General features: G+C 35.3%; 1 protein-coding gene across 1 annotated transcript; it reads left to right on the forward strand.

The window, feature by feature from the left end:
* The first annotated feature begins 10,723 nt into the window (after positions 1-10,723).
* Positions 10,724-12,171, forward strand: LOC113001092 (non-specific lipid transfer protein GPI-anchored 14). The gene is made up of 3 exons (XM_041010396.1): positions 10,724-10,943; positions 11,811-11,912; positions 12,035-12,171. The coding sequence occupies exons 1-3, from the start codon at positions 10,724-10,726 to the stop codon at positions 12,169-12,171; spliced, it is 459 nt and encodes a 152-aa protein (XP_040866330.1).
* Positions 12,172-18,026: the final 5,855 nt, after the last annotated feature.

An 18,026-nucleotide genomic window follows, 5' to 3' on the forward strand; every position in this document is an offset into this window, starting at 1 on the left:
AAGAATCCTATGACGAGGACCCAGTGGCGCAGGTTCCAGCGTCAGAAGAAATTGGTCCAACAGAATTTGCAAACGGGCCAGTATAAAGAAGTATCTAGGAGGCCAGTAAAGGAGAGACTCCTGCCTCCAGTGGATGAAGATAAGATGGAGGATGAGGATCTACTGGATTCTGAACCAGACTTTGATGTCATTTGTGTGGTATCTATCTTGCCATCTGAATATGATGTCCAATCTGAAGTTACTGAGATCGAAAGTGAGTTCGATCACTTTGATATGGCTGACCCAAAGCCAGTATGTTACTATGTTATGAACAATGGCTGTGTGGAAGAACAATTAGCTTATTTCGAAAAGCCAGATTTTCAGATGAAAAGTCATCTCAAACCTCTTTTCATCAGGGCAAAAGTTGAGAATGTTGGAATCAACAAAGAGCTCATTGATGGAGGAGCAGCTGTCAACTTAATGCCTCGATCTATGCTCTACAAGATCGGGAAACATGACACTGATCTATCTGCCCACAACATTGTGCTTTCGAATTATGAGGGTAAAACTGGCTATTCTTTGGGAGCCATTCAAGTAGATGTTGCTGTAGGCAGTATAGTTCGACCAACTCTTTTCCTGGTGATACAGTCTAAGGCTAATTTTAACTTGCTATTAGGAAGGGAGTGGATTCATGGAGTTGGGGCTGTGCCATCTACCCTTCACCAGAAACTCGTTATCTGGAGGGAGGATGGGATTGTTGAAAATATAGAGGCGGATCAAAGCTTCTATAAGTCAGAGGTCGATAGTGTTACTGCACAAACTTTCGACAAAAAGTTGGCTAACATAGCACCTTGTGGTGACAAGGAGGCTGTTGTCGAATCAAGTGACAATGTTATCCACTCTGTCAAACTCCATCCTACCTATGGGTTTATATGGGAGAGGGAGGAAATTGATGCTGTTCCCTCTGAAGATGGAGTCATTCCACCAACTGGGTGGAATATGTATGAAGATTAATATGACTGAGGCCACTACATTGGCCAGAATTACGGCTTATATGGCCGAAAATAGACTAAATACGGCCTTTGAGGCTGAATCTCAACAAAATATGGCAGTTGAAGCCAAGATCGAAGATCATGAAAATAAAGAAACAAAGGATCGAAGACTGGATTGCATTTATGACGATGAGCCGCTGGGTTTCGAGAAAAATCCCGTAAGTGAGGTGCCAAAGATGCAGGCTCAAGATCCTTTGGAGGAAATTGACATTGGAGATGGCTCGATGAAAAGGCCAACATATATCAGTGCCAATATCACCTCAAGTCTAAAAGAAAAGTTGGTGCCTCTTCTTAGAGAATTTAAAGACTGTTTTGCTTGGGATTACCACGAAATGCCTGGGTTAAGCAGAGAAATGGTCGAAATGAAATTACCGATTAAGGAGGGAAAAAGACCAGTAAAACAACTACCAAGAAGATTCGCACCAGAAATCATGTCCAAAATCAAGGAAGAGATCGAAAGGCTGCTGAGGTGTAAATTCATCAGATCTGCCAGGTATGTCGAATGGTTAGCAAATATAGTCCCTGTCATTAAAAAGAATGGAACTCTTAGAGTATGCATAGATTTTAGGGATTTAAATAATGCTACACCTAAAGATGAATATGCTATGCCAGTAGCGGAAATGTTGGTAGATTCGGCAGCTGGCTTCGAATTTTTAAGCATGTTAGATGGTTATTCTGGTTATAACCAAATATTTATTGCTGAAAGTGATGTGTCGAAAACAGCATTTCGATGCCCTGGTGCTTTAGGCACTTATGAATGGGTGGTTATGCCCTTTGGGTTGAAAAATGCTGGGGCCACTTATCAAAGGGCCATGAATTCTATGTTTCATGATTTTATTGACACATTTATGCAAATTTATATTGATGATATAATCATCAAATCTTCCTCAGAAGATAGCCATTTGGATTATCTTAGGCAATCTTTCGAACGAATGAGGAAACATGGATTAAAAATGAATCCATTAAAGTGTGCTTTTTGTGTGCGTGCAGGAGATTTCCTTGGTTTTGTGGTGCATAAAAAAGGCATTGAGATAAATCAAAATAAGACAAAGGCTATTCTTGAAACGAAGCCTCCTTCTACCAAAAAACAGCTTCAATCTTTGCTAGGAAAAATCAACTTCTTGAGGCGATTCATTTCGAATCTAAGTGGCAAAGCTCAAATTTTTTCGCCATTACTTCGACTCAAGAAAGATGAACCATTCAAATGGAATGAAGAGCATCAAAAGGCTTTCGATGAAATTAAAGAATATCTGATCAAGCCTCCTGTGTTAATGCCTCCTAGTCGAAACAAGACTATGAAGTTGTATATTGCTGCGTCTGACAAGACCATTGGTAGCATGTTGGCTCAGGAAGATGATGATGGCATAGAACATGCAATTTATTATCTTAGTCGTGTACTAAATGATGCAGAAACTAGATATACTGCCATAGAAAAACTTTGTCTATGTCTGTATTTCTCTTGTGCAAAACTTAAGCAATATATAAAGCCTGTTGATGTTTATGTGTATTCTCATTATGATATTATTAAGCACATGTTGTCAAAACCTATTTTACACAGTAGAATTGGAAAATGGGCTTTAGCCTTAACAGAATATTCTTTAACATACAAGCCTTTGAAATCTGTTAAGGGTCAAATTGTGGCTGATTTTATTGTAGATCACTCACTGATCGAAATGCCGCAAGACTATGTCGATACAGAGCCTTGGATTTTGTATTTCGATGGTTCGAAACACAAACATGGAACTGGAATTGGAGTTTTAATAATATCCCCCAATAAAGTTCCAACTAAATTCAAATATAAAATCAAAGGGCTTTGTTCTAATAATGAGGCTGAGTATGAGGCTCTAATTACAGGCCTTGAAATTTTAATTAGCCTGGGGGCAAGAAATGTTAACATAAGGGGTGATTCAGAATTAGTATTGAAGCAATTAACACAAGAATACAAATGTGTTAATGAACACTTAGCAAAATATTTTGTTATGGCCAGTTCTCTTCTGAATCATTTCGATTACATTAACATTGAGCATATACCTCGACAAGAAAACCAAGAAGCAAATGATTTAGCCCAAATAGCTTCAGGGTACAAAATGTCGAAGGAAAAGTTAACTCAATTGATCGAAATAAAAGATAAACTGGTGTTACCAGAGCCATTAAGCACTAAATTGCCAATGCCAAAACTTGTGGGGGCAAGTATACCACAAAATAATGAAGATGGAAGTATGAATGATCTCCAGGAAAAAATTCAAATTTTGGCCATTGACAATATGTTAGATAATGATTGGAGAAAGTCCATTATCGAATATTTGGAAAATCCAGTAGGCAATGTGGCTCGAAAGATCAAATATAGGGCTTTAAATTACGTGATTATGGGAAATGATTTGTTTAAAAAGACTGCAGAAGGAGTATTGCTGAAATGTCTAAGTGAATCAGAAGCATACTTGGCAGTTTCCCATGTTCACAGTGGGGCTTGTGGATCACATCAAGCAGGCCATAAAATGAAATGGCTTTTATTTCGACAAGGTTTGTATTGGCCTTCGATGTTAAAAGACTGCATAGAATTTGCCAAAGGCTGTCAGGAATGCCAAAAGCATGCAGGGATACAGCATGTACCTGCTAGTGAGTTACACTCCATACTCAAACCTTGGCCTTTCAGAGGATGGGCTTTGGACCTAATTGGTGAAATCAAGCCTGCTTCTTCTAAGAACCAGCGTTATATTATAGTTGGTATCGATTACTTTACAAAATGGATCGAAGCAGTCCCTTTGCCAAATGTTGATCAGGAAGCAGTAATTAGTTTTATTCAAAATCATATTATTTATAGGTATGGTATTCCTGAAACAATTACCACTGATCAAGGTTCAGTTTTTACTGGACGAAAGATGCAAGAATTTGCCCAAAAAACTGGCTTTCGATTATTAACCTCAACACCATATTACGCGCAAGCAAATGGTCAGGTCGAAGCAGCCAATAAGATTGTAATTAACTTGATTAAAAAACACATTGCCCAAAAGCCAAGAAATTGGAATAAAACGTTAGATCAAGTTCTATGGGCATGTAGAAATTCTCCTAAGGAATCAACTAATACTACCCCATTTCGACTGACTTATGGGCATGATGCTGTACTTCCGGTCGAAATACATTTGCAATCAGCCAGGGTACAAAAACAAATGGACATTCCAATCAACCATTATTGGAAAATGATGTCAGATGAGTTAGTTGATTTAGATGAGGAGAGATTAAGAGCATTAGAAGTTTTGACTAAACAAAAAGAAAGAGTTGCTAAAGCTTATAATAAGAAAGTGAAGTCAAAAACTTTTAATGTTGGAGATTTAGTTTGGAAGGTTATCCTGCCCATGGATAGTAAGGATCGAGCCTTGGGCAAATGGTCCCCAAATTGGGAAGGACCGTTTAAAATAATTCAGATCTATTCGAATGGTGCTTATGAATTAGAGGAATTAACCCCTCAGAAACGTACTTTGAGTATAAATGGTAAATATTTGAAAAAATATAAACCAACATTGCTCGAAGTTAAAATAAGCATAGAATAGGAAGAAATAATGGAAACATAAAAATGGCGATAACAGTAAAATTGCCACGAAAGGGCATGTGTCAATATTACATCAAAAGTAGAATCGAAATACAGAATTCAAAATAAAGAAATCATAAGTTCTACTAAGTCATAACCAAATCCTCATATAGCTTCTTCAAGGTGGCCATTTCTTTAGTTAAGACCTGGTCAGCACTCTCCATGACTCTTGCCTCATCTGCTACAGCTTGAGATGCGCTAAAGGCCTTCAGGCCTTCCCTCCCTTTTTCAGTAATCAGTTTCTGAATCGAGTTATCGGCCTTCTCCTGGAGTTCCTTGCGTTTGGCCTGCTCTGTTACAATTTTCTGCCTTAGATCATCGACCTGAGACAGCAAATTCGTAATAGTTGCCTCCCAGGAGGAAATGTTATCATCACAGGCTTTGATCTCAGGAGTTCCTTCTTTCGCCTCTTTGGTGAGACGTTCGACTTCATGTTGAGCAGCTTGGGCTTTCTCGAGCAGAAGGATATGTGCCTGTTTCTGGGCATCCAGTCTGGCGTCATTTTCGCGTTTTTTCTGCACAGTACTTGCAAATTGATCGATAATGGACTCGATTTGGATGACTTTGCCTAGAATCTCATCAGAGGTAAGAGGGTTGTGCAATTTCTTCAAAAAGTTCAGGTGCCCAAAAGCAGCAGAGGGGTTCTCTTCAATGGATTTAAGTACGTCTGCCCGTGCGTATTCCATTGATAACTTCAAAAGCAGGCAATCTTGGCGTACTGAAGAGGTTATGTCAGCATCAGATGAGGACGAAGCACCAGGAATCTTTTCACTTGAGGTGTTGGCTTGACTGGTGTTCAGCAGGAGTCGAAGGGCTGCAGCTGGGTCTTCGTCTTGCATTTTAATGAATGTATCTTCTGCGATCCCTATGCTAGCGGAAAGCTTAGATGTTGAAGACGCCGGGTAAATGTCCGAACCTCCAGCTTCAGCCTCTTGTATGGCCTCTTCATCGGAGAAGTTTTCTTCAGATGAACTTTTCTGACTCGATCCATGAGGACTGCTGGGTCCCATGCCTTGACCTTCACCTTGTTCCTCAACATTCACTGCATCCGTCTCAGGAGCGGGAGATGTTCGAGCATGTGAGGGTATTTCTTCTACAGAAACATGTTGTTGTACCTGATTCGAATTATCATGGAAAAAGGTTAACAAATAGTTTCGTATAAGCTATGATTTAAAACACATTAAGAGGATGATACCTCGACGGCAGGTTGTGCTGGTGGTGAGTCCGATTGATCGACAGGGTTGCCCATCTCAGCAACAGAAGGAGTAGCCTCTACTTCAGTGCCGTCAATATTGGTCGAAGGTGGTTGGACATCAACAGTTTGATTGTCACCTTGATTTTTTGATGGCCTGATCTTTTTCTTTTTCTTCTTGATTGGCTCACCACCCTCAACAGCCACAGAAGGTTCAGACTCGACCTGCTTCACTTTCTTTTTCTTCTTAGGCATTTGAGCCTGAGAATTGCCTGTTTCTGCTTGTTCAGCAGACTTGGTCGAAGTCGAAGGTAACTTTCTTTTTCTTATGAGTGGTCTTTCCTCTTCTTCCTGCATTATGAGGGTAAAGAATTGTCAGAATATAGACTTGAAAGAGAGTTATAATATTGACATTAGAAATAAAACTTGCATCTTTTTCTTCGTCTAATTCGATGACCACACGCTTCGAGCGTTTTGAGGTCGTGGTAGTCTCAGTGCTATCATCTTTCTTTTGACTCTGAAAAAATAAAGAAATATGAGGCAAAGACGTTAAGAGTAAAAGATAAGTTCAGAAGAGTTACCTTCTCTTCTTGTTTCCCTTCTTGGATCTTCACCCCAGTGGGTTTCTTGGGTCTCACATCAGCTCGAGACGTTTCGGTGCTTTTCTTTGTCATGATTGTTTTGCCTAAAGTAAGAATATTAGAAAAGGCAAAAATACATATCAATTTAGAAAGTCAAAAGTAATTTAATACCTTGAGCTTGAAGGTTTGAGCGAATATTCTCGACCGTTGGTTGTGTAAAACCACTCTCGAGTCTGGAGATCATGATAGTAGTGTCTCCAATTGAACGGGTCGAATAATATTTCTCCCACCAGGTAACAAACCCCATGGTGCAGAAGTGGGAATGGTTGAACTCAAAAGGATGCAGGTTATAGTTTTCATCAAGAGAAATCTTCAAAAACTTCTTGAAAGTCTTTTCTGAAAGATTGGCCCCTCTTATAACGTCTCGAGGATCTTCGAACAAGCTTTTAGGACGGATTTGCGAGAGGCCAAATTGTCTCGAAACCAAATTAGGCTGGTATCCAACCAGGCCTAAATAGTTCGATTGAACACCTGTACGGCAAGACAGAATCTGTGGATTCAAGTAAAATGACCATATTTCGTTCACTTCTTCTTCATTGTCCGGATCGACAGCAGGAAAATAGTCAGTGAACCAGGCCGGGCCAACTTCTCGACTAATGAATGGAGCATGTTGGGGAAGAAACTTGTCAAAGCTCAGAAAAATCCTCATGTACTTTAGGAACAGCTTTTGTGGGTTTTGATCGAAGGTCTTGGGTGTTAATCGAAGTGCTCTCTGGCCTTCGATCGAGCGATTCGCAACTTCTTCAGCATAATCTTGTGGGATTATTAATCCCATTTCTTGTTCGAAAGTGGCATTAAGCCACAATTGGAGAAGCCACATAGGCCCGGACACTAAGAAGGAAGACCTATCCTTCGATTTCTTCAGATCATCACATGCCTCACCAAGCGATTCGTATAGCACTGCTAACAAGAGGCGTCCAAATCCAAAGTTCTGACCTTCATGAATTTGTAATGCCATTGGAATGAATCTTTTGGCTACTTGCAAGGATTTCGTGCAAAAAACATAGTGAGATAGCCACAGGGTTAAGAAGGCTACGTGCTCTTCATCAGAAACCTCCTCTTCGACGGGTCCTTTGTGTTCAGCTATATATTTGGAAAAGGTATTCTCCTTATATACTAGCTTGATATTGTCACTAGAATTAGTGGGGTCATAAGTTTCTCCGCTAGGCCTAAGGCCTGTGAGGGCGGCTACATCTAAAAGAGTAGGGGTCATCATACCACATTTAAATTGAAAAGTGTTGGTAGAAGACTCGAAAAAGTGCATAGCTGCTATCAGCATTTCTGGTCGATATTCAGGACCAAATCGAGAGAATTGTATCAAGTCAAAGATGCCATATGTCTTCCAGAAATCCTCATACGCTTGTTCGACTCGATCAAGCCAAGGTAGGTAATCCTTATGGGCTATTGACGGGGCGGATCGAAAGAGTTTGTGGGGTTTGCTTAAACAATTGAAGTTGTAAGGCTCACTATCAAAAATCCTAGGTTCGCAAGTTGGGTAGCAGGGAAATACCTTGTTCATTGAACTCGAAAGTGACTCTTGGTCTGGCAGAGGTCCACCGAAAGCGTAAACTGTCCTTTCCACTGCAAAAGGGATCATCACCTCTGATTCCCAGGTTTCTGTTTGTTCGGCGTCACCATGTGGTTCTGGGACCACCTTCTCTCCGTCATTCCTGACTGTAAAACGGTGCCATTTCCCAGCAAACGGAACTGCTTGTCCTTGCGACATTGTAAATCTGAGAAGGGATGATTTTCTCGTGAAAGGTTTAGTAGCTGATGGAATCAGTGAGTAAGAGCTTGGGTTCACGAAGAACAGTGGCGGAGTTCGGAAATACGGTGAGGTTGATGATAAAAGGAATAACGAGTATCTGGAAATAGGAAGGTTTCGCCGGAAATAATGGAAGCAAGGAAGAAGAAGAAGGGTTTCAGAAGCAGAGAAGAAGAAAGGTTTCGGGGTTTCGGAAACAAAGAAGCTGAAGGGGTTTCTCTGAGGTTTTTTGGCGCTATTTATGGAGTTTCATTTTTTAAAGGGGGAAAAAATAATATAATAAGAATCAAGGGTCAGAAATCAATCACATCAGATTTCCCTTTTTACTCCCCAGCGTGACACGTGTTCCACTCTGCCTAGAAAGGTGGAATTAATGATGGGTAGTGGGAAATCGAGGCGACGGTTACTAGTAAACGTGCCATCGTGTTGCCGTTCCAGGGAAACTGTTAGAAGAAGAGAAAAAATGTCAACTTCTCATCTTCCTTCGAACCATTCGAATCGAAGCAGACATTTTTTGGGGGCAATTTGTTAGCCCATATTTTTGATGAGCTAAAATATGCTCTAAATATGCGTTAGATGTCGTCTCAAGTTTCGAAGCATGTTACAGAGCAAGAGTCTGGTCAGGACCTGTTCGAATCGAAAAGAGAGAAGAGTCTTTTGAAAGGGATTCCCAGGTTCAAGGAAGTATTTGCGAAGTACAAGGCTAGGACAGGAAAGAGGGCTTCGAATCATTGGGCGATTCGAGTTGGTGTATGGTCGAGTCGAAGTCAAGGCAGCTAGATTTCTGGACTTAGCACAATTTCTGACTTCACAAAATCAGCTTCGACTTCGAGCAATGTGGATAACCGTTCTAAGGAGCAGTTATGTGCATGTAAGATGTACGTGGCAGGACACTTGGCATTAGGATAGTATTCGACCGTTAGGGCAGTTTATTTTCGAATGTCTATATATAGCAGTTTTTAGTTAGATTTCAGGGTCGCAAATCATTTATACAAATCCTTATACACTCAAAGTACCCAGCGCAGAGAGAAACGAGTATACAAGGAGAATGTATGTTTGTGAACCATTTTAAGTTTCTGTAAACTTTACATTTCGAATGCAATGCAATTTACGTTTCAGTTTATAATTCCTGCTTTTTTTTAAATGGTTCATTCGATCGAATGAACTCGCTGAGCCTTTAAATTCTGCAATTTCCCTTTCCTTGTCAAGTTACTTCCAGCATTTCGATTTCTGTTAAGCAATTTTCCTTTCTGCAAATTTCGAACCAGTGAACGTTTGTTGCAATAATGAACATTCAAAGTTTTATATTTAAACACAAACACACAAATGACATGCTCCTGAGATTCACTAGTTGATCTCGCAAGCAATTAACTTAGACTAGCGGTTGTTTACCAAATTCCAGTGTAAACAGGTCCTCACCAGGAAGTTTCAACTCACACATAAACATGAACAAAATTAATAAAAATAGGGAAGCAAGCTCAGGCACAACTGAACTGCAATGGAGGTATGGGACAAAGCCACTACACATTCCATTATTCTTGAGTCTGCCACCGACCCCTGCAAGCTTAGCATTTGCCAATTGCCATGATGTAATCTCCTTCTTCATTGTCTCTCATCAAGTTGGAGTGGTATCATAGCATTGAACTAAGTTGATCGTTCTAATGGTAGTTTGTGCCTTCATGGTTGGGATGATGTTGCAGGTTCCGGTTTGTTGTTGAGGGAAAAGATGATCAGCCACGTCTCGTGTGTGCATAAGAGAGTGTCTTTGCCCTCTCCACAACCTTAGTTTCAACAATTGTCGTTAATCAAAACTTGATAGTGAGAATCAAAAGAGTAAAAAAAAAAATGTGTTTAATTCATAATATATATTCGACCATTTGATCTTTGACAAATTTTTTCTTCAAAGAAAATCTTTAATATTTAAAAAATTTTATTTTAAATCTCCATCGTTAAATAATGACGTACCTTCAATATTTATTTGAAATTTGTCTTCCACCCCGTCTCCCTCAAGCTCTCCACATTCACACACATATGAACACTAAGCTCTAGACAAAAATAAATAAATAAATAACCACGAGAAATAATATATAACTCTTTAGTGGAATAAATAAATAAACACTAAGCTCTCCACATTCACACACATGAAATGATCCAGACTAAGTTAACAAACTAAATGGTCTTCTTCCGTGAGTTCACAATGAAACCACAGAATTTATTTTCATCCACTAGTTTCCTTCCCAAATGTTTTCTAAAACATAACACACTACAGAACCTTCTAATAATTTTAAAAAAAAAAAAAAAAAAAAACCCAACATTTTACATGTAGCACCACAACTTAACAATTTCTAGCTACAACCCTGCTCTGTATACTCATTCTAAACTTGTTCCATAGACTATAATATAATCTATCTCCTCTCATTCCTTCATCAAGATTGAAAAATGGATTCAAATGCTTGTCTACCACACTTGCTAGTGTTAGCAATAACATTGGTATTGGTTAGTCATGCAATGGGAGATTCAGCTCAAGACAAACAGAGATGTGCAGAATCCCTAACAGGTGTTACAACGTGTCTGCCATATTTGGGTGGTGACACGAAAGCACCCACAGCAGATTGTTGCAGTGGTCTCACACAAGCCATGAAGACCAACAAGAAGTGTGTCTGCGTTATTCTCAAAGACAGGGATGATCCTGATCTTGGCTTAAAGATTAACATGACAATTGCTGCTGGTCTCCCTTCTCTTTGCAAAACACCTGATAATTTCTCAGTGTTCTGGTATGTTCAATTTCAAATTAAGTCTTCCTTTTTTTCTTAAAGAACACTACACTACAGTGTTATGTTTCCATTTCCTATGCAACGAATGATCTATAAGTCTTGTTAGTGGTGGCCATATAAAAACTTATGTTTTTATCTTTCATTGTTTGATGATAACCTGTTTTTAATAGGAAAAAAAAAGTCTTTATTTCTATTTTCAAAAACTATTTTTAGTTTTCAAGATACAACTAAACAAGTTCTTCAGACTGTTTGGTGGAGAATGATGTGAGACACAGAATGTGGAATTGAGAGGGAACTTGAACAAGATTAAAACAGAAGAAGCAGAGAAAACGTTTTCCCGATGTTTTTGTTTTTTTGGATTTTAGAACACTTATTTTGGATACGATTCTCCAAACTTATATATTTTGGAAGAGAAATTGATTACTAAGTAGTCTAAAATTATTTTATAAAACAGTTTCTTAACTGAGAATACTCAGACCCTAAATCTTCCAATTTTAGTATATTTCTAAAAAAAAAATCAGAATATTTGTGGTCTAAGTTTTATCATTATCAAGCCTTTCATTTTCCTTAAAGAACAAAAGAGTGTCACATTCCATTTACTATGTAATGAATGGTCAACAAGTCATGTACTTCAAACTTTTCTACTTTTCTCATTCGTAACTGGACAATAACACATTTTAAAGGGGAAAACAAGGGCATCTAAATCTGCCAATTTTACTTTGTTTGTGTATCTGTTATCTCTGAGTTTTCAACTCCGAAGTTAAAAATATTTGAGGTTTGATTTTTTCTCAAGAAATTCTTGTTTTAAATTATTTGATCAGCACTTCTGCACTTGGATCCTAAATCACCTGAAGCTCAAGCTTTTAATCAAATTGATCAGAAATCCAATGGTGGTTCTATCCGTCCTTCGCCCACTCCTTCTGGTAGTGATCCTTTCAACAAAATATTTCATTTTTGGAATTTATTTTTGACATTGACTTTTGAGTTTCAATGGTGTAGTACTAAATTTTGCATTTATTTTTAATGTGTTCTTTTGTGCATTCAGTTGAAGGAAGTTCCCAGAATGGTAGAAAGCAGGGGACAGATGAAACGGCCACAGCTAAGAATAGTGCATCTTATATCAGGAAGAGATTGTTAGAAAGTTTGGTTGCAGTTGCAGGGCTTCTAATTTGGCTTTCATGAGCTTAACTCAAATATTACCTATATATTACCATTTTCATATCACGTTGAAATGTAAACCATTGATGAGTTGATAGTGTAAAAAATATTTACACTCTTGAGTGTATTAAATCTCTGACAGACTCACAAAAGACATTATTGCAAAACCTTATTGGAGATTTATTTTTGTGAGCACTTTGCCTTTAATCTCATACAACTATATGCTTGTTAAACAAATCTTATTGTACGTTCAGTCCTAAAAGTCTTTTATCTCTAATAAGTAATAACGACTTGTTGTAATAGAAATTAAAATCTTATTATTATTTTTTTAATTACACTTGAGGATGATTTTGGTATCCCACTTTTCAATTGCTCGGTTCGTTCCCATATTTTCAAATTTTACAAATTTGATTCATTAGTTAACTTGATATCCAATCTTTGATGGAGATGTTTATGAGGCTATATGTGAAAATAGAGTGTTGGCATGGATCTCAACTTTTAATTCCTCAATTTTGGTTGCCATATTTTTAAAATTATGCGATTTTGGAGCAGGAGTGTTGTTTTTCAAATATACCAATACTACTCAGGGATTATGCATGTGGGGATCTTCTTACATATATACTACTATGAATTATGTTGTCTGCTTAAAGTTGTAGCAGAAAAATACAGGTAATTTTGAAGGAGGCCAAATGCATTTCAGAAGAGAATAATAGAGATAATGTGGAACATTTACCTTGTAGCATTTCCATTTTTAAAAATAATAAGTTTCTAACATTACAAAGTTAACAAACTAATTTTTTTTTCCTCGTAAAGTCTAAAACTGATAATTCGTCAAGCATGATATGGTTTCTTTAGCCAAGTACAAGATAATCTAGATTCTACTTGTATCCTCCCAAGATATTCTAAGAATGAATAAGTTAAGTTGAATATGGAAAAACAAATATTCATTAAGATGTTATGGTTTGATTATCCCAACAACTTTTCTCCCATGATTCAACTTGTTGAATTGAGCTTTCCTTTCTCTATAATGTTGCATACAAAGTTGGAGGGTCAAAAGGGGCAGGCATGGTGCAAGGGTCGGTATTTGCAGGAACCTTGACCAATGATTCCATCATAAATTTCTTTACTGATCCTTCTGCTCCACAAACCATTGACTCCACACATAGTTCTGTAGCATTAGCACTTATGGAGGGTTTGTATCTGAAGAGTTTAGCATATGAATTCAGGAGATGAAAAATGTAGTCGTACACGTAGTCCATCTTTACCTCTTCTTGAATGAAATCACTGGCCATGCACCTTGCCAATTTGATGTGCCTGATAAATTTCACAAATAGAAATGAAATGGAACAAGTTAAACATTGAGAAAGTGTTGTTTAATTTATTTATTTCCTCCAAAAAGTTTTGCATTAGTAGGCAATTCTTGTTTATTATTCGTATAAGCTCACATTTTAGTATATAGTATATCTGCATATGGATTGTGCAATAATGTAAAGGATGAAACATGTTAGGCTTTTGGGCCAAGGTTATTATATTAAATCTTAAAAGGTACTATATATTAAACATTGATTTGCTTATAACTATGTAGTCAGGTTTGACCCTGATTAATATTAAGTGATTCACCATTAAATCAAATATTCCGAGGCCTCGGTGAATTCTTTTAGGATTAATTAACTTGGTAAGAATTATATTCTAGCCTTAGTGAAGAAGCAAAACTTCAAGATTACCCTTTGCTTGTGATTATTGCCCCAATCCACAGCAAACTTAATGGATCTGCACTTGTTATCGTCATTAATTGGAATGGTTGTTGTATCAAATTTTCAATATTCAAACTAAAAATAATGTAAAAGAAAATTGTCTTCTAAACCATAGCGCACACCATCAAGTCCATCTCAAGGTTTTTCAGTTTTTCATCTTGAACCTTTGGACACTCCACAAAGTCCAGCCATGTTAAGGTCGGACTTCTTCAACTTGAACCATAGGTCACTGCATTACCTTCCTATCAACTTCCCTGTCATTGACAACAAATGTTGCGCAAGGAAAAAAAATATAATTGATGAATAAATTAATTATAGAAAAAGGGTGTACTTTAAAGACTATTTCGATTAAAAAATCTGTATAAAAAAAGATTATTTAGTTCCAATCTAGCTATTTAATTTTGATCAATTTTTCAATTCACAAAATAATATTCTCTTATATATGAAAAAAAAAGACTAGATTTAATTGTCATCAATTGGAAAGGTTGTTGTGTCATGAATTTCTATTTGTATTCGAACTTGAATATTATTTTCTTTATCATATAAAAATTAATTAGCTATATAAAAAGAAGTGTGAAAAAGAATATTAACTTTTTTTTCTCAAAAAAAAAATCAGTATCATATTTCGTATTTTTTACAAGTTATCAACTTAAATAAGTGGAGAAACATAATTTTAATTTCCATTTTACTTTTTATATAATTGCAAGTGCAAAATTTAAACAATCATAAAAATACTCAGGATCAATATAATATTCTCGAAAAACAAATTCTTACGATAACTTAAACAATCTACAAAGCAGTACAATTTATCCTTGTGCCAAATACTAAAATAAGAAACATTTTTTTATTTTAGTTTACCGTATAGAATTGCTTAAATCAATGAAAATTTTATTTTAAGAAAATATTAATGATTTTTTTAAAACTTTGAGTAGGTTACATCAAAGGTAATTAAATTTAGCTTAATTAGTCTTCAAATTTTAACTATTATTTAAATCAGTCATTTTGTTACACCTGTGTTAAGTAAATAACAAAAAGTCTTCATTATAAAATTCAAATATTCTATTACTTGCAATTTGAACCCATAATTAATTTTAAACTATCAAATGTTTATTATTCAAAGTAAAAGAAATGAAAACAGACAAACCACGGTCACTCCACCAAACCAAATCCATACCAAGGTCCCCGCTTTTTCAACTTGAACCATAGGCCACTCCATCAAATCTATGTCAAAGTTTCTTATCATTGACAACAAATGTTGAGAGTTAAGTCAAGCATGAAAAAATAGGCTAAAATATATCATTTCTATCCCTATAAAATTTTAATATGCTACTTTTTTATCGTAAGTTAAGTTTGAATGATTGATAATTATCATGTATTCTTAGATTTTGGTGTCATTTTGGGATATTATGTAATATATGTCTTTTATGTTTTTTTATTGACATAAACTAATCTTCTTTTCTGCTGGACTTTAATGTAATTGGTTCTTTTTTCATGTAATGACTATTTTTTATTCAATAAAGCATTGTAATTGTTTCTCTTCTATGTCTAATATGTGTTTTTGGCTTGATCACCTGATTTTTTTATCAATTGTAATTGAAAAATTCCTTTGAGCTACGAATTGAAAGAACACCTAATAATTTTTATGTCTAGGAATAAGATAAAAAGAATTGAGCATCAATAAACACTTTATCTTAACGCACATCATTTGGTTATATTAATTCAAGGGATTGATAGTGTAATCAAGGGATTTAGGTCTTTTTCACTTAAGGAATTAAAGTTAATATGGTAGGTTTATGATAATATAACCTTTATTAAATATGAATGTGTAGTGATTACGTGATAGAAACTTCAATGAAATTAAACCCCAATGATTTTTTCATTGATTTCATCTCAATTTACTTTGCATACACTGGGTGTTTGTTAAATTATAATGTCTGGGTGTTTAAAACTGCCAAAATAAAAAAATAAAAGAATAAAATCCAAGATTTCTTGAAAATCATTACTATCGGCTTAAGAAAGAAAATTGTTTCTTGTGACACCCTTTATCCTGACATACATATAAAAATATAAAATTTAATTAAATCAATTTTATTCACATCACATAAACAAATCCACACGAGTAAAAAGGTTCACATTCATTTCACGATTACTAAATAAAACATACCAGAAACATTTCAAGCTAAAAAAATCATGCAATTAAAACAAAAACGCATGTCCAATGTCACATCCTATCAGAGCATTGTTTCTTGTCGTGCTCCATCATAAAGTTCCTAAAAGTAATCTACCTAGTCATCTGTTCCCACGAATACAAGATTCGAAATCATCACAGGATTCAAACACAAACAGCCACAGGGAGTGAGTTATCTCATTCCTAAACAGATAGGGATAAACAAAATCATATCTATTTAATATAAGTATAATAAGTTCAACTTAATATAATCTATGTCACTTCACCACTTTATCATTTAAAATTCATTTTTCAATCATAAATCACATTACACATGAATCACACGCTTGAATCAAGAGGTGATAATACTCACCAATTTCATAATAAATAATTCACATGTGTTATGTAACAATTATTTCAAATATAGAAAAATAGTCTAATTTAAAGACTATTTCAGTCAAAAAATCTATATAAAAAATATTATTTCGTTCAAATCTAGCAATTTAATTTTGATCAATTTTTTAACTCAAAAAATAATATCCTCTTATATATGAAAAAAAGACTAGATTTAATTGTCATTAATTGGAATGATTGTTGTGTCATCTATTTCTAATTGTATTTGAACCTGAATATTATTTTCTTTATCATATAAAAATTAATTAGTGATATAAAATAAAGTGTGAAAAATAATATTAACTTTTTTCTCAAAAAAAATTGTAGCATATTTTGTATTTCTTTTACAAGTCTTCAACTTAAATAAAAGGAGAAACATAATTTTAATTTCCATTTTACTTTTTAAATAATTTTAATTGACAAATTTAAGCAATCACAAAAGTACTCAAGTTCAATATAATATTCTCAAAAAAATATTCATAAGATAACTTAAATAATCTACCAAGAAATACAATTTATTCTTGTGCCAAATACTAAAATAAGAAGAAAAAAATTATTTTAGTTCACTGTATATAATTTCTTAAATCAATGAAAATTTTATTTTAAGAAAATATTAATATTGTTTAATACTTTGTGTAGTTTACATTAAAGGTAATTAAATTTGGCTCAATTAGTCTTCAAATTTTAACTATTATTTAAATCAATCCTTTCGTTACACCTGTCTTAAGTAAATAACAAAAAGTCTTGCATTATTAATTTCAAACATTATATTACATGCAATTTGAATCCATAATGAATTTTAAATTATCAAATTTTTATTATTCAAAATAAAAGAAATGAAAACAAAATTGTCTCCTAGACAAACGGCTGGCTACTCCACCAAATCCATATCAAGGTCGTCACTTTTTCAACTTGAACCATAGGCTACTCCATCACGTCCATCTCTAGGTCCTCCATTTTTTCATCTTGAACCTTAGGACACTACACAAAGTTCCGCCAAAGGTGTTTGACTTTTGCAACTTGATCCATAGCCCATAGGCCACTCCACCAAGTTCATGTCAATGTCCCCCCACTTCTTCAACTTGAACCATAGGTCACTACATTACCTTCATATCAAGTTCCTTATCATTGACAGCAAATGTTTAGTGTTATGTCAAGCAAGGAAAAAACTATAAATGATGAATACATCAATTATAGGAAAAGGATCTATTTAAAAGACTATTTCGGTTAAAAAAAACCTATAAAAAAACTATTTGGTTCCAATCTAACTATTTAACTTTGGTCCATTTTTAATTCCCAAAACAATATTATTCTTATACGTGAAAAAAAGACTAGTTTTCATTGTTATCAATTGGAAAGGTTGTTGGGCCATCTATTTCTAATTGTATTTTAACATGTACATTATTTTCTTTTTCATTAAAAATTAATTAGCGAGATACAAAGAAGGGTAAATCGCTTGTTTAACTTGGTCTATCATAATTATTGAGATCATAATTTTTCCTTTTATAACTGTTGATCCTAATTTCTCCGTGTATAGTGGATCATATTTAACTTAAAAAGTAAAT

This window comes from Glycine max, chromosome 16 (genome assembly GCF_000004515.6).
Source record: "Glycine max cultivar Williams 82 chromosome 16, Glycine_max_v4.0, whole genome shotgun sequence".
Taxonomy (NCBI): domain Eukaryota; kingdom Viridiplantae; phylum Streptophyta; class Magnoliopsida; order Fabales; family Fabaceae; genus Glycine; species Glycine max.